Source organism: Gobius niger, assembly GCF_951799975.1.
Source record: "Gobius niger genome assembly, chromosome: 11".
NCBI classification, from domain to species: domain Eukaryota; kingdom Metazoa; phylum Chordata; class Actinopteri; order Gobiiformes; family Gobiidae; genus Gobius; species Gobius niger.
In genome coordinates, this window is record NC_136862.1 from 26,121,071 (window position 1) to 26,149,042 (window position 27,972).

At 42.4% G+C, this 27,972-nt stretch overlaps 1 protein-coding gene across 1 annotated transcript in view; it reads left to right on the forward strand.

Annotated features, from left to right (window-relative positions):
* The window catches only part of pdlim4 (PDZ and LIM domain 4), a 53,548-nt gene that overhangs the window by 17,650 nt on the left and 7,926 nt on the right, over positions 1–27,972 (forward strand). The window contains exons 3-5 of the mRNA XM_079565995.1: positions 10,009–10,093; positions 20,652–20,950; positions 23,369–23,526. Coding sequence (XP_079422121.1) covers positions 10,009–10,093; positions 20,652–20,950; positions 23,369–23,526 — 542 coding nt within the window. The remainder of the gene's footprint in view (positions 1–10,008; positions 10,094–20,651; positions 20,951–23,368; positions 23,527–27,972) is intronic.

The following is a 27,972-nucleotide window of genomic DNA, read 5'->3' on the forward strand; positions in this document are numbered from 1 at the left end:
TTAAAGTTGTGTAATGAGTCCAGGGTTCTGATGGGTTGTGGGAGTAAGTTTTCGAGGATGGGGGGCGGCAATGGCGCTGCCCCAGTACCCTCGGGTCCAGTGCTTTGTGGGTGATTGTATCCTCCAGCTAGATAATTCGTACCAGTGACCAAACCTATAGCTCAAGGTCTGGAAATTGGCTTCTGGAGCACTGCAAAAGCAGCATAAGAAGAGAAATTTGCCAATGTTTTCAATATTACCTCACCTTAAAGGTACATTATGCAACTTTTTATGTGGATTTTTTGGGGGTATTTTACTTTGTAGTGACCCAACAGCTATAGCAGTGGTCAGCATGTTGACTTTACTTTCCATCACGGTGGCCTCCAGGACGCTCCGGGATCAATTGTTTTGTAGGTTTTCTGGTGAGAGAAGTGACAACCTTCCAAACAATTGATCCTGAAGCGTCCTAGAGAGCACTGTGTTGGAAAATAAAGGCACCATGTTGACCCATACAGCCGCTGGGTCACTACAATGTCTATTACGTACAAATATACAAACTTTTTTTTCCCACATTAAAAGTTGCATATTGCAGCTTTAAGCTTTATCTGCTGCTAATACATATACGCTCATACGCTTCAAAAATATTACTAGATGAAATAGTCAGCATCTTTCTGTGTTTCCAGTCAATCTTTTCCACTGATATGTGGCTTGTCACTGCTCTTTTTGAGGTAAACCACTCACTCCACTTTCCCGTTTGTTTCCTGCTCCACTGATCAGAAACAGCTCTTCGCCTTTTCACCAGGGGAATCCAAGATGGCCGCCAGTGCGTCCAGTGTTCAGTGTATAATGTCAAAGCTGCGTGCCGTGTCTGCTTTGCTTTGTCTGCGTCTAAATCAGCAGAGTGACCCAGCTGTAGAGGAAGTGTAGCTCTGGAGGGGTTCACCTGACCTTACCCGGGTTCTCTTCTCTGATTCCTCCCATGCTCAAACAGCGACAGGAGGGAAAGAGTGGATTTTAAACATTTTGCAATGGTTCCAACTCATTCGCCTTAAAGGTTGGCGTTTCGATCCAGCTATAGGTCGGTATGGCCAAACCTACAGCTCAAGACAGTGGCTCAGTGGTTTTTTCTTTGCTCACCTGACTTGACTCGAGTTTCTTGTCCTGAGCTCCATTATACTTTTTTCCCATTGACCTCCTCCCTGTCTCTGCTTCATGTATTTCCCCACAGCTCTGGTCGTGCCCGTGCCAAAACAAAAAGCCAAAAAACCCCGCGTGGTTACGGTTAAGGTCCCAGAGGCAGACAGATGCTGGGCTGCGATTCCAGCTCCTTGGTGGCTTCGGTCAAAAGTGCTGAAAAACGAGCCGTGACACTGAGTGAAGCATTACCCCAAGTGTTTGTCTAATCCGCCGGTGAAACAACGAGGCTTTGCCGGGCTCTATACTTGAACTTTGGGAGCCAGATTGGAAGAAAAGATGCACCGAAGAGCTTGTTCTGCAGAGATTTTGAAAGCGATTTCTAGTAATGCGTCCAGAGTCAACATCTAGACTGTGCAACAATGATTCATCGCTCTATTTGTAACGGCTTTGGAAAACAGAATTGGAAATATTTGAAGAAATTCAGTCCCTTAATGATTATATATTAAATGTAATGTAGCTGATGTAACAACCACAGCAGCTGGCAGTTTTAAAATAGAATGGGCTTCTGCAGAACGGGGCACATGTGGCCCATTAATCTTTTTAATCCAGCATTTAACCAACACCTTAGATCAGTTTTGAGAGTATGCACCACTTAAATGACATCAAACTTTGATGCATGGGCTAAAGTGGATTGGCCAACACAAGTGCTGAGTTCCATTTGTCCCCAGAGGTCAGAGCTTGGAGCTGGGAAAGCCGTTTTTCTCATTTTCAGTGTTTCAGTTACAAATACAAATAATTTTAAGGTGCATTATGCAACTTTTGAATTAAAAAAAAAGAGTTGATATCAGTGCATAATTGACCTTATAGTGACCCGGCGACTGTATGAGTGATTAGCATAGTGCCTTTACTTTTCTTCCATCACAGCGGTCTTAGGTCGATTGCTCCGGGATCAATTGTTTGGAAGATTTTCACTGCTGACGGACTGTCTCACCAAAAAACCTACATGACAACTGATCCTGGAGCGTTGTAGAGACCACCGTTTTTGAAAGCAAAAGCGCCTTGCTAAGTAGCTAACCACTCCTAAAGCCACTCAGTCACTACAAGGTCAAATACACACAAATAGAAACTCTTTTTTTCCCCACATAAAAAGTTGCATAATGCACCTTTAAGCTACAAAGAGGGCAAAAGATCTGACCAAATATGACTATATATGGTTACAAATCATTTGGAGAGCAGCGCTAGGCAGAGGACAAATGTCTCTGGCCAGAAAACAACACTTGCAGCTTTTCCTGCACCAGGTCGGAGCACCAATACACACTAATAGAATCATGAAGAAGACGCTAACAGGCTAATGGGCAAAGCTAACTGCAGGCTAGCGCCACTTAAACAGTGTGTATAGCCAAGTTTGAATGAAAAAAAAAATATCTCCGTTGTGTAATTGGATGTACAATATCCCTCTCTCCCTTTGTCTTTTCTGTCAGTGTAGTATTTACTCTCACGGACTATTAATAAGTAAAAAATCGCTACATGCTACAACACCTGAAGTGGCGCTTATGGCCTCTGATTCTCTCATGAGTTACTTTGTACTGCTTTAAACATTTGACACCGATTTCTGCTTCCATAATACGTGTCCAAAACGTTAATGTGCAAATTAAGCACACATTTTCTAAAAACAGGTTTGAACGGTAGGTGACCGGACAAAATGGGTCAGACAGTCTCAGGTCGACCCGGATAGTTTTCCTCTGGTCAGATTTTCCTCCGGCTGAGTTGTGGCCGCCAGCTTTCATTTCCTCATTCTCCAGATCTGGTTTTCAGAGCACGCTTAAGTTAACACTGGCTGCGAATACTTTTTTTTCCCCCACAAAGAAGGTGCAAATGTGGACAAGTGAAACCAAGTGACCTGAAATTGAGGACATTTGTTGATTTTATTCCAAAACCTTGAATTGTCAAATGCTTTCCATATTTAACTGTCTTGTTATTCTGGATTAGACGTCTACAGGCTGATATTTGGGGATTTTACAATATCAGCTATCTTCCCGTCTTTTGCATCGGAAAGAGCGAACTTCCTCAGGCTCAGGAACACAGAGAAACATCGCAATGAAAATTGGTTAACTACAAGTTTATTCAATACAAGTTTCAAGTGTCAAGAAGCAGAGAACCTGGATAATTCAATCGCTGAGTTAGTTTTAACCTCCGCAATTGTATTTTTGATCGCCGTGCAATATGTCGTGGCTAGCAACAGTATGCTAATGCTAACAACAACTGATCAAAGTTGGGACAAATGGGAAACTATGATTGAATCACCTAAAGTAATAAAATAAAACCAGCCACTGCTGGAGTGGCCATGTATTTGCTCTCACAGGATTACATACCAGACATTTGGAAAATCGTCCAAAAATATCGGTCAAAAATGTCAGCCAAGCATATCGGCCAATAAAAATCCAGAAAAATCAGCATTGGCCTTAGAAAAACCCTTATCGGTCGAGCCTTATTGGTCGACCTCTACTCTGGATGCCCTTACGTCTCCGCTTAACTGATCTTGTGATTGGCACCATTCTATTTTTTCCATCCCTTCAAAGACTCTACACTCATGGCATATTTCCAAGCCGATCATACATCAAAACCCCAGTGGAGTTGCACCTACATTATTTTGTAACTCGAGTTGAGGTTAAGTGCTTTCCTCTGGCAGAAAAAGTAGCCGAATACCTTTTAAAGACCGGTTTTGTGTGTCCCGTTCGTAGGCCTATACAGACCACAGGGGGTCCGCCAGTAAACCTTATCCCGGTGATGATAGACTCGATGCTGGAGGGGCGAGGGAGGGGACTGTTGTGGTTTCTTCTTTGGCAAAGCTGCTCTTTTGAATCAGTTCCTCTCATGTACTTTTGCACCCGCCACATGAAGGCGCGCGGTGGGATGAGGGATGAGGAGGTGACGGAGACGGCAGCGGGACGTCAGGGCGTGTTTGAGCCCAGGCTTTGTTCCCGTCCCGCCTGGAGACTCTGTAACCCTGGTCTGGATGCTGCTTTAATACCTCAGGGGTAAGCGAGAGGTCATGCTGGGTGCAAGTCAACGATATAACAGCATACAGTGCGTAATGCCAAAAAAGCACTCCCTTCCTCGTGGGTCCAGACTATTTTTTATTTATTTCTTTTTTTTTCCCAATTCAAACTCTTGATTTGTTGGTAAAAAGACACATTGTTTTCCTGGCTTTCTTTTAAAAACTGCAATGTTACAAGCACTCCCAATACGTTTCTGCGTATTCCCATGGTCCGTGATGCTGGTGTAATGCTAAAGTTTTGAAGACTTTCCCATGGAAGTTTTCTTGAGGAAACTGGAGGATGAGCTTGTGATATTTTGTGATCATTCTTAGTTGTTTTCCACAGACAACACAAAAGCAATGCAAAGCAATTTAGAAATGTTCATAATCTGTTAGATGAACTGGTCACTGGACTTCAACCTCAACCATCTTTGTTTGTGGACCCTGACTAGTTCGACTTGGGCATTTGATTTTTGACACATCTCTTCGATGAAAGTCTTCAACAAGGGTCATCTGGAACAGACCATTAGAAAGAGCCAAATGCTTTATCTGTGGTTAAATCAGAATGCAGTTGGAAGAGACAGTGAAGAGAAGCCTTACGCTTTAGGGCACGGGTAGGGAACATCAGGTCTGGGGGCTACATCTGGCCCACCAGCATCTTCTGCCTGCCCCAGCTGATTTTGAGAAATATGATTACGCAAAACAGAGATCAAATACCTGTTCAAGTAACTCAGAAATACTGGAAATATTATTAAAGAAGAACCGAGTAACTTGTTTACCTTAATAAACTGTTCATAGTCCCTCTGGAGGTGTTGTGTTGATCGGATTATGGGGGGTCTTTCAAATCCCCCTAATAGAATCACGAAGAAGAAGCTAACAGGCTAACTGGCAAAGCTAAGTGCGGGCTAGCGCCACTTTAGCGGTATTTGCAGCCAAGTTTGAGTGAAAAAAATATCTCCATTATGTAATTGGATGTACAATATCCCTCTCTCCCTTTGTCTTTTCTGTTATTGTAGTATTTACTCTCACGGACAATTAATGAGTAAAAAAAAAACCGCAAAATGCTACGACACCTGCAGTGGCGCTTATGGCCTCTTAGTTCTGCTCTAATTTATTGAATACATTTAATGAGGGAGACTTCCTGTCATGGCATCTTTGGATTTGCCCAGGTCATGTTCAATGCAGCCAGAGAGGGGGAAAACAAAGAAGGGGGAAAAAAAAAAATCAACTTTCTCCCTTTACTCCACCATTACTTTAACAAACACTGAAGCATGAATAGATTTTTCTACTAAATAAAGATACAGAGACATGGAGAGGAGCAAAGTGGTTCAACAGCCCATAAATACTTTAAAAACGGCCAATGCTAACCAGGAAGCTAGCATTAGCCCCATGCTTTATATGCTAACGCCGGGTTTTTCTTCACTCTATTGAATAATTTATTGTGAAAAAACAACTTGACTTTATTTGTGTGTGATAAATATGTTTATATTCTGCCAGAAAAGGTTCAAGAGAGGGAAAAATTGTGATTCCCATGAAAGGACTTCTTCCCCCTCGGCTAGGGGAGAATGGCGCGTAGCCCTATCTGGGTTCATGAATCCAATTTTAAACCAATGATTTAGGGTCTAGGGTCTTTTTTTTTGCATGAAACTATATGGTTCGCCTTGAATGACAAGTGAACTGGTCCTGCTCTGTAGCGTCTGCGTCTTTCTAATCATTAACTTGTCACGGCAATTGCACTATCTTCAAATCAGCAGTAGCCACATGACAGCTACCATTAAACGCATTCATTGGGCGTTTGATCTGAAAGCAACTTCCAGCTAAAAATAAAAAGGCCATTGAAAAGATGGATTCTCACTTTTTCCACTTGCGCCACTCTTTGAAAAAAAGGATATCTCATATTAGCCATGATCTTTCGCTGCTGTCAATAAAGCGTTTGTATGACGCTCGTGTTACCATAGCGACCCAAAAAAACATGAAGGCCTTGTGTCCCGGGACAGTGGAGAGACAGAGAGGGGAGAGGAGAGGTGAGGGGGGTTAATATTCGTCCCACGCAGTAACTGTTGCTTGTTCACAGACACTTGGCGCCTCATAGAGAAAGCCTTGATAGCAACACCTCCATAGTTCATGTCTAAAGCGTTGCCTCAGGCCCATGCCAACGCTGCAAAACCGTGCACATGAGGTCGTCATACTGGGAGTTAGAGATGAATGGTGATCGAGAACTTTATTTGGATGGATTGAACTATTAGGCGTACATTATTTAGATTTAGATTTGACTGCTACCCCAGTGCGGCTGTGGCTACATGCATTAGTCATATGCGGTTTTGTCATTAAGAATAAGATGGTGCCCCTCATAAGTTTGGAAACACTTTATTAATGTATTGGTTTTACACTGAAGGCATGGGAATTATGTTTTTGATCACTGCCTTGCACACTTTTCACATTTCTCAAAGAGAATCCTCCAGAAATACCGTAATTTCAGAACTATAAGCCGCTACTTTTTCCCCACACTTTGAACCTTGTGGCTAATACAACAGTGCGCCTAATTTAGAGCTTTTTTATGGTCATACTGAATATTGTGTCATGTGTCACCGTATCGCTGTCTTAGTTACTCATATTAGTAAAAGTGTACTTGTCAGCCACCGTTCTCTTGGTAAATTTGGTAAAAAAGAAAAGTCCAGTATTTCCAGCTCTATTGTGGATTATTATAGACTTATAGACCAGTGCAGCCAATACACACACATTTCAGGTTCTAACTTATGAAATAAAGGGTGGCAATTTAAAAGAACTTAAAGAGAGCAGGTGCTTCACACATCTATTGGAGAGGTCGTGCGTAATACTCATATCATGTGAAAACCTGAATCTCCCGCACACTTGCTAAACTTTGCTAAATTTATTTATAAATCTCACTTTTTTTGCAAGATTTACCATGTGCGATGAAATGAAATATAATTTTAGCTATTTCACCTTTTTTTTCTTCTCGTTTTCCCATGTTTAGATTCATAGTTTAATGCCAATACATAAAAAGTGACAATCGGTAAAGTCTTCAGACAAATCTCGACCAGTAAAACAAACGGCCCCAGATTTTTTAAGTCAGTAAGGCTAAAATGGCACAAATTGCAAAAGGATTCTGTGCGAGTAAAACCTGGGACACACTACAGTTCTGTTCTCATATTGAGCCTCTTCTCAAGTTTACTACAGAGGCTTGGCCCAATAAGCTCTTCTTGCAAGTGTTTATTTGGCAAAGCACTTCTCGTGGTGTCAGTGCGAATGTGTTCTGACTATTTGTCACAGTGCAAACTCCAAAATCGAAACCATGTTCTGCCGCTGTCGATTAGAGTGATGCTTTCGAGGCATCAGCCAGTCGGTAAACTCTCTGCTCACATCATTCATTTCACTGTGGACCATCCAACCGGCTCTTGTCCAGGCGAAACCAAGATTACACAGAAAGGCCGGCGTTCATGCTCCTCTGGCTGCAGACACGAGCGCAGGAAGTGAAATATATATCATTAGTTTGTGTGTGGCCCCTCAGTGTGCAAGGTTTTGGACAAATATTCCGAATAGAAATCACCCTTGCTCGTGTAGATTTTAGTTTTCAGTTTTTTGCTGTGTACCGGGCTCAGAAGCATGACCTCACCGCTCTGGCCCATTCCATTATTTTGTCGTCAACACTTTTGTGTGTGAGGTGTGACTGAATGGAGGAAGGAGAGGTCAGCTGAAGTGCGCTCACATTGTCCTCTCCGCTTGGCATCGCGCCGTTGGGCTTTTTATTCAGAAAGAGCATGCCTTCGGATGTAGCAGCCAGAACCATGGAGACCGGCCCCCCTCACGGCCCCAAGCGGTGAAAAATGCAGACTGCAGACTGTAGCGGGGAGAGGGAAAAACAACAGTGTAAAGACTAAGGGAGGGTTAAATGTAGGTCTATTATGACTATGGCAGGTATTACATTCATTAGGAAATGTATGTATGTGTGTTTACTGGCCTTGTTCATATAATCTTCTGCACGAGTCAAAATGTGTTTGTGTGTTTTGGGCGTGTGTCCCATGTGCAGGCCTTCGGGTGTCATGTGAAAAGCGCAATACACATAATCCTTAAGGCCTTTCTATTGTACAAACCTACAGGGCTGAAACAACTAATCAATGAATCGATAACTTATCTATTGTTGAAATAGTAGACAACTATTTTGGTAAATGATCTGTTCTGAATCATTTTCTGACAAAAAAAAAAGAGCAAAAATGACAAGAAAATTTAGAAAAAAAAAATTTAGGGTGTGTAGAGCGTTTTGCACAATGAACAATTCATAATATCTGTTTGTGTCTCGGGGCAATTCTCAAATCAGAAAGGAGAATTTATTTATTTATTTTTATTTATTTACTTGAGAGATAGAGGAGGAACAATGCATATTAATGAACATTTAACAAAAGTAAATATGCCAGATTATAGCCTTGGAGTGATTTCCATCTGCAGACCCCGTTGCAGGTTGGTGTTACAGAAAACATAAAAAGATACAAAAGATACTATGTACTTTGATTCTATATACAGGACATGTACAGAGACAGCTGGACACAGACAAGAGACATGTGAGACAACATATGACGAACAACGGGAAAGAACTTGAAACAATGTATTGCACAACCGCCCATTTTTAGCCTTGGAGGGCCGATCCCTATTGCACCGATCCCTATTGCACCGATCCCTATTGCACTGATCCCTATTGTCTGATCCCTATTGCACCGATCCCTATTGCACCGATCCCTATTGCACTGATCCCTATTGCGCTGATCCCTATTGCACTGATCCCTATTGCGCTGATCCCTATTGCACTGATCCCTATTGCACTGATCCCTATTACATAAATCCCTATTGCACTGATCCCTATTACACGAATCCCTATTGCACTGATCCCTATTGTCTGATCCGTATTGCACTAATCCCTATTGCACTGAGTGAATATACTAAAAATGAGCACTAAGAGCCTCTTACCAACGTTCACTTTAAGTTTACTCCATGACCATGTTCACAGCCTAAATAGCCATTTTTCTTTTCTGAATTGGGCCAGAGAACAGTAAAAGGTGCTGAATCAAGCACAGTTTTGTTTTCCTCAATGTAATAACCTTGATAAAACAGCAGTCAAAACTTCAGGCTGAGATAAGATTATGCAAAACTCCATTTACAAGTCAAATCCACACTTTCACAGTATTTCACAGCCTCAAAATGAATGTTTTCTTAGTCAGAGCATTCTTGTTATCACATGGGATTAAAAGTGTTTTTTTTTGTTTTTTTAACGCACAGTAGGCCTGTCCCAACGCTGCTCGTAAGTAAAACTTGAAATATTTTATCGCCTCGGCCTTTGCGTAATTCATGTTGAGAAAATACCTCTGGAGCCAATTACTGTTAATCTAAACAGCAGAGAAGACGGGCTCAGAGTGGGCTCTTGCAGTTATGACAGTAATCTAGGGATAAAAATGTACATGACAGCCTCATACTGATTTATAATGTGGCGATGATGACTGTATCTTTCTACTGAAATGCAGGCTTCTGTGACTGAATGGAAAACGTGCACACATATGCGTGTAGTTTAAGGGGCCGCGCAAAAGTTTCCTACGTTTTTTGTCGAAATACGTCATAAAAGTTTGAATCATATAATTTTTTGCATGTCAATACACGTTCATATAAAGAGAAGCTGCCACCGAACAGGGTCAGCATGTTTAATATTCATTAGAAAAATACCTCCTGACCACACTTTCCAGGGCAGCTGTAATGACTGCAAGCTTCATGGATCAGTGCCCGATGTGGTCGACGTGTTTTTCGATTCGTTTCATTAACCGATTCGTGATGGTCTTGTTGCTCTGTTTCAGGTCGGGGTCGGGAGGAGACAGAGTGTGGTCTCCGACAGTGAGCGAAGACGGAAAGATCAGCCCCTACGCCGAGCCAGACTCACAGGTAATGAAACTAATTAGACAAGCAGATTTAAGTGGCTTTAAAGGGGGGGACTATCGAACAAAATCCACTTTCCAGAGCGTTTTGCCGAGTTACAATGTTGTTCTCTCATCAAAAACATACTGGGAGTTGTGTTTCGAGCTGCGAGCGCATCTTTGATTAATCATTGGATCTTCACTAATGGCTAGTCTTTTACGGTAGCACTTCGGTATTTGTTGTATCCAAGAAATGCTTTCCTCACATCTCGATCTCTTGCTAAGCTAAATCCTCTCATCGCAAGGTAAAAACACTCACCATACCTTTCAAGCGCTCCAATTTCCCCCCCTATTTATTGACACAGCTGTGCAACAAAGGCGAGCAAGAGAAGGGAGTGGGAGGGGCTTGTGTTAGCTCACTTGGAGGATCAGGAAGTGAAACTACTGGATAATTAGTTTTAGCTGTTCGATCAATATTGCATTTTCTAACCAACAAAAGCGTACGATCATGATAAAGAGGTATGTGACACTATTAGATACCGGCAAAAAGCATAATACCCCCATGTTTAATGATAAAACTCAACAAGGCTTTCCTCAGTATATAGTGTCGGCGACAGATGGTGGGGCTGGTCGCTATATCATGTGTTTACGAAGTCAAAAAGTTACAAGAACAGTCTCAAAGCCATGGTGAGAGAGATGTTTCTTACTCTTCACCCAATGTCTATGCACTCCCATTGTTTCTGTGATTTAGGTGCCGCTGTGCATGGAAGCTAACCCACACTTGGGGACTTTAACCCAGGCTTGAGCTCAGATTTAAGGGTGTGTGTGTCGGAGTCTGTTGACATCACAAACACATGCCATGGCAACAGTAAAACACTGGATCCGTAAAAGACTTGTCCAATAATGGCCCTTTCTGTGCACTGCGAGGCTTTCGAATAGTGTCCTGATTGTTCCTGACTCGCACAAGCTGCCAAACAGATGTACTTTCCTCGCTATAACTTGCGAGGCAACATGGGAAGAAAAATGCTTGATCTCTAGAAGCCATATCCCAGTTTTCAGACGTGTCGAATATCAGAAAATTTGATCCTCCATAGAATAGAAGTGCAGTGACGGGGGGACAAAATGGACAATAGCGATATTGTAAAAGATGCCCATTTGTCAAGTGTTGTGTTATGGTATGCCTCAGAGGGTGGGGGCCCAAAGGGTGAAGCTGGTGTCATTAGCCGGAGTGAAGTCTGTTGTGTGTCCACGGTTCACACATGAGCTGGACTTACAGACAAGGCGCACAGTGGGGCATTGTGTTCAGAGACGTCACCTTCATGTGACAGCGAGCATAATGCGCCAACGCCTCCCGCCAAAAAAGGATCGATTCTGTGTGTTCTGGATGCGAAACGGCGGGGGAACAGCCAGGTCTTGCGCATTCCTGCTTTCATGGATCCAGTTGTATCTGTCCAGTCCAAGTGTCCAGTTGTTGTCCACGGTTTTGATCTCGGCCCCTCTGCGGCAGCTCAGGTTTCCGCTGATTAAAATAAAGGAAATGCCAAAGCGAGGTCCAAAAACCTTTTGCCGCATGTGTTCGTTCAGGCTCGGACACTGATGACAGATGGGGTTTAGACTCGGGGAATATGAGAAGATAAGGGTCTGTCCCCCATGCACTACTTACATTTATTCTTCTGTTCGACTGGACATTACCAGTTCACTTATAGTTCAGACGCTGAAAGAGGTCCAAACGATTGAGTTCTAAATCAATAAGAAGCCATATCTATTTTGAGGATCTACTCAGACACGGGGAGAACATGCAAACTCCACCGAGAAAGGCCTCATCCAGATGACAGATTGACTTAAACTACACTAAAATTGAAGAGAATTTGACTAAATCTACTACAGTAAACGTCCAACTCAAACCAATTTCGCTGACGACTTTGAAAACCCTTACAATGATTTCTATACAATTGAGAGAATACACAAACACAAACTCAAAAAAACAGCTCTCCACTCACAAAAAAGACAGAAGCATCAAGTTTTGGCATCAAACTGAGAGTGCTTTCATGGAATGTGAGACCATTATGTTCTGTCGATTCACATTTTTGCGCCGTGTCCCGACGTTTGTTGTTCTAGCACCCATCGCCATTGTCCGCCTCCTCCGGTGCCCGCTTTAATGAAGTGAATCTGGAAACCGCGGAGTAAGAGCAGCTTTCGAGTCACGCTCAGGTGGATTCCTCTGAGGAGAGAGGAAAGGAAGCCAGGAAACATCCGCTCCCTAAGGCGTCATAAAGCACTTACCGTCGTCTGTCTGTGTCCTGTTGAGAACAAAGCCGTCGCGAAGAGCCACTCTGTCACACGACTACGGCTTGAAGGATACTTTTATGGACACGAGAACGAGGCTTGAAAATGTATTGTCCACAGCTGAATCCCTTCCAAGATTAACTATGTGATAGTCTTGGCCCTTTATCAAAATATATGAGTCTATAAAACGTTATGGACTTATACACTCAGTGAACGACAACAGAACTTGAGATTAGGTTGTCTTAAAGAGAAACTGAAGCCTCGGATGAAACAGTAAGGCAAAATCTCACTAGAAAAGCATGTATCTGACAAAATAATGACTCACTTGCATTTTGAAAGTATTGTGCTGCTAGTGTAGTTGTAAAGGACAATCAAAAATATATCATTAGCCCCTTAATACTAATAACGGTTTAAGGCACAGAAATCAAAGCGTAAGTAGGTCACATCCCCAACCCTTTACATCTCGTCACCATTTTTGCTTTTGCCAGTCATTGAATCACAGACATTTACTGTTGGTCGGAATAAGTACAGTCACTTATGGGAACGAGCGCCTGCGCAGGAAGTGACCCGCGGAGCCTCTGAGGTGTTTCCAGTGTATTACAGAAGCATTAGTAATATTTAGCTTTGAAACCTGGGAAAATCCATAAAGGCTGTGCGGAGAGCCAAGCTGCGTAAAAAAAAAAAAAAATGTGATTATGAAAACTTCAGAAATGTGGGACCAGGCATCACAGTGATTGCTTTTTAGGTAAAGCAATCATGAGCAGTTTTTTCCTCTTCAAATATTACATTTAGCGAGCAGCTTGGAAGTAGTATTTTTAGCGATATGTTTAAACGAATATCAGGCTTAATGTTTTTATGATATAGTTTTGTTATCAAAACAAGTAAAGATTTTAGTGTTGGGTAGTTTGAGTAATCTTTGACACTCCTGTGGCAAATTTTCAAGTGGCCACACAGTCATTGCTGTCAAGTGTCCCATTTTGGCCAGGAATCTACTGTATTTTTATGACATCTTTCCCATCGTTTTCCCATAGTTTTATCCTGTAAATTTCCCATATTATTACTAAATATAGTCCTCCAAACTGAACTCACTACCGTATTTTGACCCTGTCTGGAGCTTGGTTGGGCTGGCTCACAGCGGGCACTGGAAAACTTCTTGTATTTTAAAGTCCACAACTTGACAGGTATGCTCCAGTTCGTGTATGGGGCCTCCCGCGTCCCTACATAACCAGGAAGCGCTCACGATCTGCTAGCACAACATGCCCCTCCTCCACTAGAGCCTCGCTATAAAACAACAAAACAACATGCTGCAGTCCTTTCCGATACTAACAAGGATGTCCGACAGTGGCTACATCCACGGAGCTGGAGAGACAGCTCCCATCGATCACTCAGTAACGACATCAGCAAGTTGGGTGAAGAAACCTGCCCAAGGACATACTAACAGGAGCTGAAAGGGAACTACCCACCTTGTTTTTAAAAGATCCGTGCTCCGGGTTGAACTCTTCGGTTGAACACAGATTTGGACTTGGTGTTGTGTTACTCTCTTTAAGTGTAAGTCAGTGGGGGGGGGACGAGCTTCGTGGAGCCAACCACCACTTGCTCGCACCGCCGGGGCCACTTCTGCAGAGCTGCCTTCACTTATCATTGTGGCGGAGCTGGACGAGTCTGTGTTCTCTAATGCGACTTTGATGAGGTGTAATTGCTGTTTTAGTCACCGCTGAAATCGTAAGCACATTTTAATGATCGATCAAACAACTTTCCCAGCTAACAATAGCGAGCTAGGTGGGGAATAAGTGCGCTTTGCTATGTGGCTATGCCTAAATAAGCCTCTTTCTAATGGGATTTGGATTGGATAATTTAGACGATAAAGTGATGTCAATTTTAGCCAATGGGAAGGAGATTGAGAAGGAGATTGCCTAAAGAGCTATTTTGTTCAACTGTAGATAGAGTGTATATTATGAATGGCATTGTTGGAAATGTAAAATTTTTCATCTAATGTTGGCCAGCTGGGGAAAAAAAGACATCAAACATACTTACATATGAAGGCATGTCCATTTCTCAGTTTGTTTAACTGACCTCAATTCTAGCACATGTAAAGCGCTCTTTAAAATGAGTAGTTATAATATACATGGGAACATCAACATAGGAAGGGGAAAGTTCAGCTCCCAGACAGCCTGCATGGGAGAAGAAGATGTCCTCTCAGTTGCACGAGACAAGGATCAAGACTCCACTGTCTTATAAGATTAATTCATGTGACTTTTTGGAAGTGTTTGTGAGAACTTGAAAGTTGTGCCGCAGCTAGTTTCTCCCGGTAAAATCAGGCACAGGAGCTGACAAATTCCTGACAAATAATCGGACATCATTGCATAAGCAGCTTAACTCCGTTAATATTTATAGACTACTCAATTTTGTGGCCTTAGGAAGCTTTGTCTTGAGGAACCTTAGCCCTCAAGTTGAAGCGATTGGGTCTTGGGGCAACATTATCTTGGATTTTCAGTTGCTATTTTTGAGTGCAGTGAACTCCCAGCCGAATTTGGTGCTTTTAACCTGTCAAACGTGACACTGCGTTTTGGCCATTATGTAAGACGATACCATCGGTTCCTGGCATTCACTGGTAGGTTTTCAAAAATACTTTCCCCACATTATACACAGTGACTGCTCCGAGTTGGTAGGAATGGCCCCATGCAGATTCGGTCAGTGCTAGAGGAACAGGAGTTTTTTTGGCCAACACATCAAAATGCCATTCATTCAGCTGCTCCCCTATCATTACAGTCATATCTGCCGTGGTCTAACACTTGTGGAAAAACCTCTCAATGCGGAGGCTAAGAGAAGTTCAGATTTAGGCTGAGTGCTGGCAGCTGTAAACCACTTTCTCTAAACTAACTTTGATTGGAGTTGACAGAGCGAGTCCTTGCATAACTTCCAGGATTTAATTCCCATAAAAAAAGCCAAACAAAACTGGGACAGAGATGAAATACCTTTGTAAATGAATAAAGACCAATATCCCCTTATGGTCAAATGTTTTTACTATTAAAATCATTTAGACTTTTTGACAATGTTGCAAATATACAGTCTACTGCCTACTCCTGGCCCAAATGAAATGTTTAAAAGTGCAAACCTTTGGTGTTGAAAAGAGGTCGGAATTCCCTAAATAGTGTCCAGACTTTCTCCTAATGCCCTGTTTAAACCACTGGCGCGCTGAGAGACGGCTTTAGATTTTCCGTTTTTAGAGCAGTGACCTGTGGCCCGTTTGTTTTGTTGTTTGCGTTTCACTAATCAGCCGTAATCCTCCGAAATGACCCGAGCAGAAAGGGGCTTTTGTGAGCGCCGTCTTTCTCTGTGAGCCGTGGCGGGGTCAAAGCTGACGAGTGACGCGGCCCAGGACACATCCGAAGTCACGCACTCGGACCGAGATGCTATAGCTTTATGTGAAGTGGACACATCATGCGTAAATGAGACTTCAAAATCTTACGTCGGGTACCTCAACTTTGATATTTGAGGTTTTTGATTGAAATCGATCTATCTTAGGGTCGGGGCTGGTCAGGATTTTGCCTGGAGCTCCCTTTGCAGGCAACAGTGTGAATAACAGTAAGCGAGCAGCGTAGTTAGTGAATACACCTTGAGTAATTGAACATGTAAACACAAAACACAGGCTACCATTTTCAGACAATAACAACAGATTGATGGCGCCATGAATAAATGGCATTTGAGAAATGATTTTGGAGTTATGTATGCAATCTCACTTCTTCTTCCTAAGTTATGTAGTCAAATGATGTGATGGCTTCTTTCTCCAATTTTTCTTTTTCTCACTGGAATCTCACGATGCGTCTCTTTTGTATTCTCTGTATCTTCAAACTCACACATCCATGACCTGGTTTGTGTTTGACTAGCGAAGCAGCGCGGCCGTGAAAACTCTCATTTTGAAATCCCAGGAGGATTAGCCCAGGAGCAGGAGCTGTGACCAGAGGCCGGGCCAAAATCTGGGCCTGAAAAACATATGACTCCAATTATGTCCCTCCTCCTTTCGCCCTGTCTACTACTCTCTTAACCCGACTGGGGTCACTGAGTTCATTCAGAAAAATGGAACTGTGCTGCGTTTCATACAAGAACTAGATATTCATTTTGTTTTCGTGGGGTTACAATAGTCAACAAAGCATGCAAAGAGTCGTCATTTACAAATAGCCTATATGTTTGTATAGATAGCAGCTTTGACCATCTTTCCATCTCCTATCAGGAAAGAACTCCAAGCAAATGAGCTGTCGGCACAATGACAAGTTCAGACAAAGCTAAATAGACAGATGTTTTGAAAATCCATATGTTTCTTTGTTTGTAAAGTTGGATGAGGTAAATCGTCTACGAAAAAGTGTTGTGACCTGCTGGTGTGTGACTAAATGGAACTGAAAACTGAAAGTAAAACACAGCGCTACAAAAGCTTTGAGGATACTTGAGTAACTATAATCCAAATGTTTGAGATAATCTATGATCGGAATAAAAAGAAAATGCATCTGAATATGCATCTGAATTTCACCAGTTGGCGATTTCTAAAAAACGTTGCAGTTTCTGAAGAACAAAGAAGACAAATGTTCACAATCGAATGCACAAACCATTAGCTCTGCTTGGTTAGCGCAACGAAACAGGTCAATGGCACCAGGCTCAGACAATGCACTTTCTCACGAAGACTTTGAGCTTCTCCAACTTTTTTTTTCCTCCTTTCACTGTGTTCGAGCCAAGTTGGATGCCATTGAGATTTACTACAAAAGCGAAATCATCCCGAAAGATAAAGTATAATAGATAGGCTAAGACCTTTTCAAACAAAGCCATGTATCAATTTGAAATGTTTTGACTACAATCATGCAGCGAGACTGTTTTACTTGTGATTTGGGATTTTTGGCTGATTGCGAAGACTGTCACAGTTCCTATTCAACCCATACATTGTCCAGGCTTGAAAGCCAGCAATAAATCACAGTAATGAGACAGTTGGCATTAACCAGATTTTTTTGTAATAAAAGGTGATCTAGCCCCTTCACCTACAAGTGCGAGTACGGTTTTTCGGCAAGTGACCAAAGTGGCGTTTTTTTTTTTTTTTTATGTGGCAGGTTCCAGATGGTGGCGCCCAATAAATCTGCCAAGAGGTCCGAGCGAGTGTCTGTTTCAGGGAAAAGTTAGGGCGGAGTGTTACAAGACGAAAGGCAAAACCAGCAGTGGCAAAGAAGTCACACCATATCGGCCTGGAGCGAGTGCAAATGGACCAACTGGGTTTAGACCGAGAAATGACTAATTGTGTTGAGAAGTGTAGCGTTTGGAACCCGTAGAAAAATAAAAACATGTTGCAGTTTTGGTCCCCAATCAAACCGAGCCCACTTTACTTTCGAGTGTGAAAGCAACCAAAGAAACAACGCCACCAGACAGGCATCAAATTACGTCCCAAACTTGAACAGAAATCAAGATAAAAAACCCATTGTCCCCAAATGCCCTTTTTTCAGCCAGTGGTTGTAATGACTTTGTATGTTCGTGTCACTACAGGAGCAGAAACACAACACCTTCTCAGGGATTTACTTTTACTTTGTCTGGCTAAGTCTCTAAATAAAGACATGCGTGAACACGTCTGGTTTGTTGCTTGTGTAACGACGAGGCCTGTTTCTTTTAGACCAATTCCGTGAAAACGTCAAAGTTCAAATACAAAACGCCAGGAAAATCTGAGAAGATAGCTTTGCAACATAGCCTGCTTAAAATCTGGTGCAAAAAGACACCTTAGAATAATATATATTTTATTAAATCCCCCAAAAGCGGTATTTGCGCTCGTCTGGTTTTTAAGGTTGAATGAAGTCAATATGAAGTCATGTGACTTGCACCATCTGTAAAACATAATGATAGGGTCTGGTTCGGCTGTGGTTATGGTGAGAAGTATTGGGCTACTGGAGAGAAAGAAAGCCACAGTGACCCGAGTGTTTCAGCATGCTATGGTCCAGCAGGCTTTCAACTTTGTTTGAAATGAAATGACACCTAGCGTCATCTGCCACTTTGCCATTGGACCTTGGGATTCATTTATCTTTACTTCATAGTGAGGTTTTGAGGAGGGGGAAAAAAGCAATGTGAAAGAGGTTTCAATTTCTTTCGAGTCATCTGTGTTGGCAGCAGGAGGGAGACCGATGACAGGGTCCTTGAAGAGCGCGCTCCCAAGTACAGAATGCGAATGTGGAAATGTCGATTACAGAGGAGGAGAGTGTCGGTGGATTGGTGCGTGTGGTCCAGTGCAGGAGGATCTCAAACATGTGGGAATGACAGGGTCCTGTTTGGAGAGGTGCAAAGGTTGGACCTCCTGCGGTTCCAACACTTTTAAACATGATCCAAATCTACACCACACGCACTCAGCTCTCTGTCTCTCCTCTCCCCCTCTTCAACACACACATTCAGACCAGCGGATACTGAAATGTGACTTTCCATCCCACGCTGGTTGAACTCCAAGACAAGTTACTCAAGTTCAAAAGTTGGTAACTGACAGGCTGCTTCCTTTTTTTTTTGACTCCTCCACACAGTTGTGACCACTTGTGACAGCGCAGAGGCTTCGTGGGCCACTCTCACTTCAAAGCAATATGAATTTAGATTTGATTCCTGGACAGTGTGGGACCTTTCCGTTTGAGCTTCCATGTTCTCTCTGCGTCTGGGTCTTTAGACTAAACACTGGATAAGTGAGCTGTAATTTAATGTAGGTGTTGGTTCATTCTTCTTAAGGCACAGTGTGTAGTTCATTCAAGTGATGGTCAACCAAAAACAGTTTTTCCCGAAATGCCAGCCTCAATGTTGTACGTTTATTCTTAACCACAATGAGATGCAGAAACCTTTGTTTGTCCCACAATGGAGACATTCTTTTCTTGTAGCCTCCAAGTACAAGAACAGTTGTAAATTATAGAGAATGGTAAGCAAGAAGCATAAACACATCAAATATATTGTAACTCGATCAAGCAATCAATTTAATATCACAAGAGCGTGACTCGTTTGATCAAACAGAAGAACAGTCTGGGTTCCCCCATCCTTACGCTCACCTTCTCTACTAGGAATGAGTAAAACCATGAAAGGCTGATGGGAACCCATTTGCAGAAAGGTCAGGAGACTGTGCAGCTAACATCCAGTCCTTGCGAGAGCTCCAGGACAGTGGAGAGAAGAGAACATTTGAATTTGAAATTTTATGTTCAAAACAAAGTAACCATGTTTATCTAAAATACTTTGATACACACTTTACAGTAAAAGCAAAAAGGCTTAGCATGGGATCAATAAACTATGGACATTTCTTCAATAATTGCCTAATAAAGTAGACAGATGCTAAACACCTTTCATGAAACAAACCGTGATCGTGCGCAGCCCTGTTTCGTCCCCGAGGTTGTTGACTGCTTGAAATCTGAGCCCTGGCCTGTATCAGAGGTGGTGACTTCATGTAATAAAGTTTATCAGAGCTTTGAGTGGAGGAGGTCAGCTGCGGGGTTTATCTGTGAGAGGAGGGAGATAACACTGTCTGCGGCAGTCACACTACAGCGCCATGACATCACTGTTTAACCAGAGTCTAAACACTGGATAAGTAGGCTATAATTTAATGTAGGTGTTGGTTCGTTTGTCCCACATAAATAACACACTATGTTTTATTTTATTTGAGTGGTGATGTGGCAAGATGCAACAGCGGCTTACAGGGAAAGAACTGAGATTGGTTTATTAAAGGAATTTCTATATTGTAGCACTTATGTGAATGTGTTTTTTTGCATTCTGCCACAAAATGCTAGCTCTAAATAACTTCCTGTGCTTGGGACTGTTTCCTGTATGCTTATGCCTCTGTAGTGCTAGAGTAATACTGAAGTATCATTAGAACACGAGGAGGTAGTTTATAACTTTCTTCCAAGTGGTCGCAAAGGTTTATACCTCAATAATAACGCAACATCGTGTTCTGTTGGTGGCTGTAAATAGCTGAAACATGAGCTTGAGTGAAAAGACATTTCTCAATATTTACACTTTACAAGTAGTTTGTTTTGACAGAGACATCTGCAAAAAATCTACAACAAGAGCTAAACCAAATATTGAAATTCAAAGGAGAAATGAAGTGGAAAGTCTGTTCTCTTTGAAGAGTGTGGTTTGCTATTGAAAAGAACAACCAGCTCCTCTCTCGGTGGCTGTTACATAGACCAAAGTTTACCAAGAGTTCGAGATGAATGATTCTTGCTGAAAAGTGGCAGTGTTGTCCAGCTCCCGTATCCAAGCTTTGTAGACATTCAGACACCAGGCAGATTCAACTTATCTTCGTTTCTCTCTCTTCCCAGAACTTCCGCCCGATCTCGAGCGGCTTCACCAGTTACACCCGTAAACCCTCGTACGGCTCGGAGCCTCCCTCTCCCCCTGCGCCTGTCTCCTCTCCGACTCCCTACATGAACAACGGACACTCCCGGCCCAACAACGGACACAGCTACACGGGATACGGGAACGGGCATGCCCCGTACAGCGCCCCGTCGCCCCAATACAACGCGCCCGCAGCTTTGTACTCGCACAACGGAAGCAACGGGAACAACGGAGAGAGTCTGTCCAACAAGATGGGCGGACTCAGGCTCAGTGCTTCTCACAGGTAATGGATTGCAATAGTTGGTGGTAGCTCCTTTGGGTTTTTCCTACTGGGCTTCGCAACAGACAATATCTACATCCACTTCTATCTTCTTCTTCTATCTACATCCTCTCTCACGCCAACTGACTTATCGTCCTGATTTACAACATCCATAAAAAAACATTTTTTAGTCTTACTCTCGGCTCCAGCATCCTTCCCGTCGATTCACGATTCTTCATCTGTACATGTGCCAACCATCTCAATCTGGAAACTTGATCTCAAAGACATCTATAGTTGTTCCACTGAGGCTCCCAATCCAAATGCAATCCATCGTTGTCCTCAGATTCAGATCGCAGAAGCCTTCGTAGTAATGATGCATGACTGACCCAACGTTCCCCGGTTTCACCCCAGCTCGGGACAATACTGTAGAGAGTTCAGGCTTTCGGTAAACAGGCAACGGAACAGAGAGGATCAAAAGATGAGTGTGAAGAATCTGATTTAATGAGCTGCGAAAGTTCTTCATACCAACTAACTCTGTTCAATCCAGTTGAAGACTTTGAAAACAATGACAATGACGGAGCGCTTACATAGACACCTTCAGCTCTGCTACAACTTTGAGAAAACTTCTTCCTCTCTGTCCAATATAGTCTCTTCCCTTTAACACTCAAATGCAGAAAAATAGGATAGATTGGTCTGACGGATTTGAAAGCAAATGAAAACAAGCGTCAATGTTATGTTAACTCCACTTTGGGCTAAATTGAAAAGTGGCAGTTAAATTAATAAAAATGTGTGTGCACATTCTTTCCCATAAGGTCCACAGTGGCCAATGGAAAGGCCAGAACCTAACTTTCCTATAGGGGCATTTTATTACCGCTTTTAAACCCCATCTTGGCTTACACTTGACCTAGTTTTAATGAAGGATCGCGGCTTTGTGTATCCGAAATTGTCCTAATATGAACCATAAACCGCAGTCTTATTGCGTTATAAAAAATGCTTGTAAAATCCATTTACACACTGGCCGCTTTATAGTAATTCACAGTATGTTTTGGTGTTTTGCCTGGACACTGCAGCAGACTGACAGATGGCGGTTTGCGAGGATATAGGGAACACACCTGTGCAGGGCAGAAGCCTGCAGAAAGCATTAGATGTTGTGGATCTTCTCCTCAAGTGACTCATAAATGTTTACAGTTTAGAGGCTGAACATCCGGGAAGCTCCCCCCCCCAGTTCCTTCGCATTCGCTGGTTAGTCTGATTCACTGCCCTATTGCAGAGGCAAATTTAGTCTTGCACTCTCCTCTGTGTGAGTCTTGCATGTAATTTACTGGCAGCGTTGCAGTAAAATTTCACAAACTATTTACAAATCATGATGTCAGAGTCATGACAATCTTTCCCGACACACTGTAGATAGATCCTCATCTGTTCTGGTGGGACGTGCTCACTGTCACTTTCAATTTACAACCATTGTGCAACGTCTCCTCTAAAGTCACTCTGATGACTATTACCTCATCGTGGTTTCTCTCTTTCTTGACAAACATTCCCATAAAGAGATAATGAACCAAACCACTTCTTGTAGCCTGTAGCTGAGGGTAATTGGTCTGAACGGTGGACACATCTTTCAGCAGATGCGCTCTCAACAGCAACAAAAAACAACGACTTGATGGGCGGATGAACGCACCGGACCTGAGTGATTAGGACTGCCGGCATTTACCGACTCTTTTCTGTGTACATGAAAGAGGACAGAGAAGAGTGGCTGTTCAAATGTTTCTTGTCTCTTGGTGGTCCGGCCTCATCGGGGCTTTTATCGGAGTCGAGGCGCAGTCTAAATTTAGTCAAACATAATCAAAATCTGGTTTTCAACAGAGGAGCTTTTAAAGAGACTCAGACATGCTCTCAGCTAGTTTAAACATTTAGATTTTATTCCGTGGCTATCCTCAAAAACCTGCTCATCGTTTGACTTTGATGAGGTTACGGCACAAAAATCTACAGATAAATGTCCTATCTAATGCCTATATAATATTTATGATAAAGTTATGTGTTTATACCACCCTGGTTTGCAACATCTTATATCATAATATACATAAAGTGGACAGGTAGCATGACAATTATAAGAACATGTCGTGAATGCTGCTTTGACTTTCCATTTCTTCAAATCAGTCACTCGGAAAAGGCAGAAACACTCCCAACTGCAGAAATAACAATTATTTTATCTGAAGTTACATTACAGGGGGTATTATGCAAAAGTGACTTTTTATTGCTGTTTACAAACGCTACCATGTTGTTCTGTCATCAAACAAATACTTGGAGTTGTGCTTAGAGCCGCTAACGCATCTTTGAGCAATCTTCGGATCTATTCTTAGCAAAAAGCTTTCTTATTTGTCATTTCATTTGGATTGTGATTAGTTGTGCAGCCTTAACGGACTTCCTTATGGTTCTTTATTTCAGCCCAGAGCCACCGGTGCAGTCCCCCGTGAGCCGCGACGGAGTGGACTTGCAGTCTGACGTTTACAGGATGCTCCAGGACTACGAGGAACCTGTCTCCCAACCCAAACAGTCCGGCTCCTTCAAGTACCTGCAGGGCATCCTCGAGGCCGGAGACGGAGGTAAATACATGGAACGCTTTCAATCGTTTTGCTAAGTAGAGCTTTACACCCCTTTCCAAAATAAAGTCCCTCAAGTACGTTCAAAATATAGTTAAAGCGCTCTTTGTTTGATTGGTAAAAGTTGTCCTTAGGAGTAAAAAAAGTTGGAGGATATTAAAATAGAAGGTTTAAGGACACACTTCTCTTCACTGTCCTGTATTTACTACGACCATGTTACTGCATTACAGGATAAACAGCCTTGAGACATTCAAATTCAAAACATTATCATTATGGTTCTACAAAGCAATCAGATATAGACCAAGGTTTTTGCAATAATAAAAACATTCTAACAGCGGCATCGAAGGATGGGTTAAATGCAGAGAACAAATTTCCCTACGGGGACAATAAAGTTAACAAACAAACAAACAATCTGCTGTAATAAGTGATTTGTAAACCCTATTGTTACCAACCGCCAACATATCACCTTATAGGTTATTGTTAAATACAAAAATGACACTGTCTTTTGTTGGATTTGGTCTATCCTAAGCACATAAACTACAGTAAAAGTGAGACCTGTCAAAAGCGTACACTTAAGCCTCTTTGGAGCCCGCTCGAGTTGACGGGGGCACATTACTTTCTCCAGCTCCACTCTGCTAATCCCACCCGTCTCCGGTGAATAGTTTTCCTTTTATAGAGACGCGGCGCAGGTCGCTGAGGCTCGGAGGAGACGACAGGAGCCGAGAGATTTGGACAAAACGGGAGCGAGTGAGCGGCAGAAAGATGAAGTGCTTTGAATGGCTCAAGACGAGTTTTGTTAAGGCAAATTTACTGCGAAAACAACTTCAACAAAGGACTGTAACCTCGGATTTACGGCCTTCCTGTCTGGCTTCTGTCCGTTCAGCGATTTCCGTGTGACGAAGATCCGCGCCGCCGTGAAAGGGCTTCTTAAAATGCTTTGATTTCTGAATCGGGCTGTGAGTGAATCAGCGTCGCAGTTTGCAATCTCTACTTCCAAAAGTCACTGATATGCAGGTGATAGCACTGATAGCTTAAGTTCTTGATCAGTTTAAGTCTGTGCGCTCCTTGATACCCTACCACAGTTCATAACCTGTTTTAAAATAGTTTCAACTAATTTGAAACTCTTCGATTGCTTAGTTGTATCGGTTTCATTTCATGTCAGTTCATTTACTGTACGTGGAGTAAGATTTTTCTTTTCTTTTTTTTTTACTTAGGGGAGACGCTACAGGCAAAACTACATTTTTTCAGTTTTCAGGTTTTGGGCCAAATTGGTCTCTGAACATACAAGCTTTCAAGCGGAAACAGAAAATATGACTAATCTTCACAATAGATTAAATTAAATATTGCACTGATTCAATGTTCCCCCATAGACTTATATGGGACAATGCAATTTCAAGGGCCTTTTTCTCAAAACACATTTTTCTGTCATTGTGGCGACACTTTGTCCACGTCAGTAGGGCCTAAAGACTTCACACTTTCCAGCCTTGGACTGAACAATATTTGGAAGATTTTTTCAGAGGGATTTTTTATTATTTAATCCCTAGCCCCATTTATTGAGTTTTGAATGTCAAAAAATAAGGCGAAAATTACATTTTTACACATTTTTACACTAAAAACAGATTATTTTAAAACTAAACAAGAAATCCAAAATCCCCTCTGAAAAAGTCTTGGCAACTCATTCATCAATAAAATGAAACCATCAATTTGAATGTAGCTCTGTCCATTATTCAGATTTCGTCGCCGAAAAGATGCGAAATTTGGGACATTTTTAGGCATAAAACACCTTGTTCTTATATGAAAAGATACAATGACAGAAAACTTGCAATGTATTTTTTTCCTCACATTTATGCCAGTGATCGACAGCAAAAGTTTCAAATTGATATCTGTAAAAAAAAAATGTTTTTCCCTATTCACCTGCAGTGTCTCGCCTTAAAATACCCTCGATGACATGAAGCCCTTCTAAAGTGCATATGACTCATTAGACACAATTTTATTTAAGACTTTGTTGAAAATTATACCCATCTTTCTTTAGTTTGACCATTCTGTGAGGTTTATAGCTTCACTTCCTTATTGGGCACCGACAGGAAGTGACATAGATAGAGGCAAAAATCTCAAACTGTTGCCGCGCCAACCATGTTATGTCAATGGGAAAACAGTGAGTCAAACTAATGTGAACGCTTTACCTCTATCTATCACTTCCTGTCAGCAGCTTAAAGGAACAGGCCACCGTTTTTCCGTACTGAGATATGTTCTTACCTTAGCTTAGACGAGTTGATGCGTAGCTGGTCTTTACACATTCACTCTGTCACGCAAAAACACCAAACATGTTGTTAAGGACCCGTTTGGCCCCATGGAGGGTTTTTTCTTCATTAAAACTATTTCACTGAAATAAAATGATAATGATTACTTACAAAATATGTCATACATCTACATAAGTCATATTGTCAAAAGCATTAACCTCTTAACCCCCGCCTGAACCAAGCACATTTTCTCCAGTTCGGCTTTACCCAAATCCTAAAGCTTCTCGACTGGAGTTCACAGCCTATACAGGGAAAGGAGGGGAATCTGATTTGCACAGCGCTTTTCATATGACACGAGTCACACCCAAAGTGCTTCACACTCCATGCTGATGGTGGTAGGCTACATTTGGAGTCACAGTTTCCCCTGGGGTAGACTGACAGAAGCGAGGCTACTCACATCTGCACCAAATGGTCCCTCCGACCACTAACCAGGCCAGTGTAACGCCTCATTTTAAAGCTAAGGTCTGCAAAACGGATTACTTTTTGGCACATTGTTGCCACATTTTTGACACACTTTTGGAGATGTGTTTTCGTTTCTGTTTTGTCGTGTTTTCATCACCTTTTTGTTGCTCTTTTGTTGCTTCTTTGTTGTTTTTTTGTCTCTATTTTGAGAAAATATGCTTGGGTCTGAGTTGCTGTAAGAAGTTAAAACTTCTCATATGCACTTTAAGTCATCAAAGTCTTTAATTTTCGCAGCGTCAACTAAAACCTCCCCTGTGTTGGCCACTTCTCTAGGACAAGCTCAATGTCAGACTAAATATAGCCCAGCCTTAAGCGACGGGTTGACCTGCAGGAGAAGTGGGTTTCGGTCCTGTTCGCGGAGATAGTAAATGATTAATGTGTAACAGTGGCCTCCTTGAGCAAAAAAAAAAAAAAGAAAAGTCCCTCATGTTCTGATACAGGCTGAAGAATGTGGGTGGACAGTAACCAGCTTGCATGGAGACGAAAGCAGCGTGTGACGAGCCTTAGGCCGACACTGGTTTATGATTAACATCTCTGTTGGGACTATAACCTGCCGCTGTGACACCACGGAGCAAGTTTACATAAACGACAATAATAAGATACCGTTCCGGAGTCAAACCCGGGATCGTCTTGCTGTGAGACAAAAACACCTAAATCAGTATTGTAAATGGGAGGGAAGGGGAGAGTTCATCTTCCCGGTAGATGAATCTGTCCTCCAGGCAGTCGGACCTGGCACCGATCGAGGCTTCTCCCGGACGTGACGGAAGAGCCTGTGAGATGGGTGCGGTTTAAACGCTGTCACAGAGTTTGACAGACAGCGGAGGACGTCCTCTCGCTGATGGGGTTAAGAGCCCAAAGCCCAGTGTATTTGTTCTCTCTCATTGAGCGGAGTGTTGATCGACAGGTTAACCCCCCTTCATTCACAGACATCGGGATCGTCTCAGCGCTAACTGTCTCCCATACGATCAGTGTGAGCGCCACCCCGGCGGCAGTTTGGCCAGATGTGCTTTTTGATAACTCAGATTTGACATTCTGTATGAGCCAGATGCGTAACGCTGTAATGTCTTCTTTGAGGTTTTAACCACGACCTCACATCATTTACATGAGCATACTTGGGCTTTTCGTCACACATTTTCTTCAATCTTGTCCCTTCAAATTTGTGGTGCAAGAAATAAAAACTTGGCAGCTAGTTGTACTTTTTGATGATTAATGCCTATATATGGGGAGGGATCCAGCACTTTTCTAAGACTTGGATCTGTGATTTTTGCATCTTTCTTGATCCCTCATGGGCTTTCAAGGAAGGAAAACTCTCTTTACATTTAATAATTCAGTACAGATTAGTCCACCTTTCGAATTTTTTACATCAGAAGTGATGAACTGAATAGATTGATGAAAACAAAAAAGTGTTTAAATTGAAAACATATACACATGAAGATCCATAAAACGGTCTCATTTACCTCTCGGGGAACATATGTTGCAGGGAAAGCTTTGTTGACTTTCAGGACTTTCAAAGGTAAAGTAAACAGTTGTATCATGTTACCCAGGATTCCACAGGAGGAGGAGGACCAGCGTTGAGTTCGGCCGCTGCTTCATTTGCTTAGCTGCGTAGCTCTTACATTTGGGATCTGTTAGCTTGTTATGGTACACAGAGGTGCGATTTTCTAATTAGCTGCAGTAGTTGCTGACG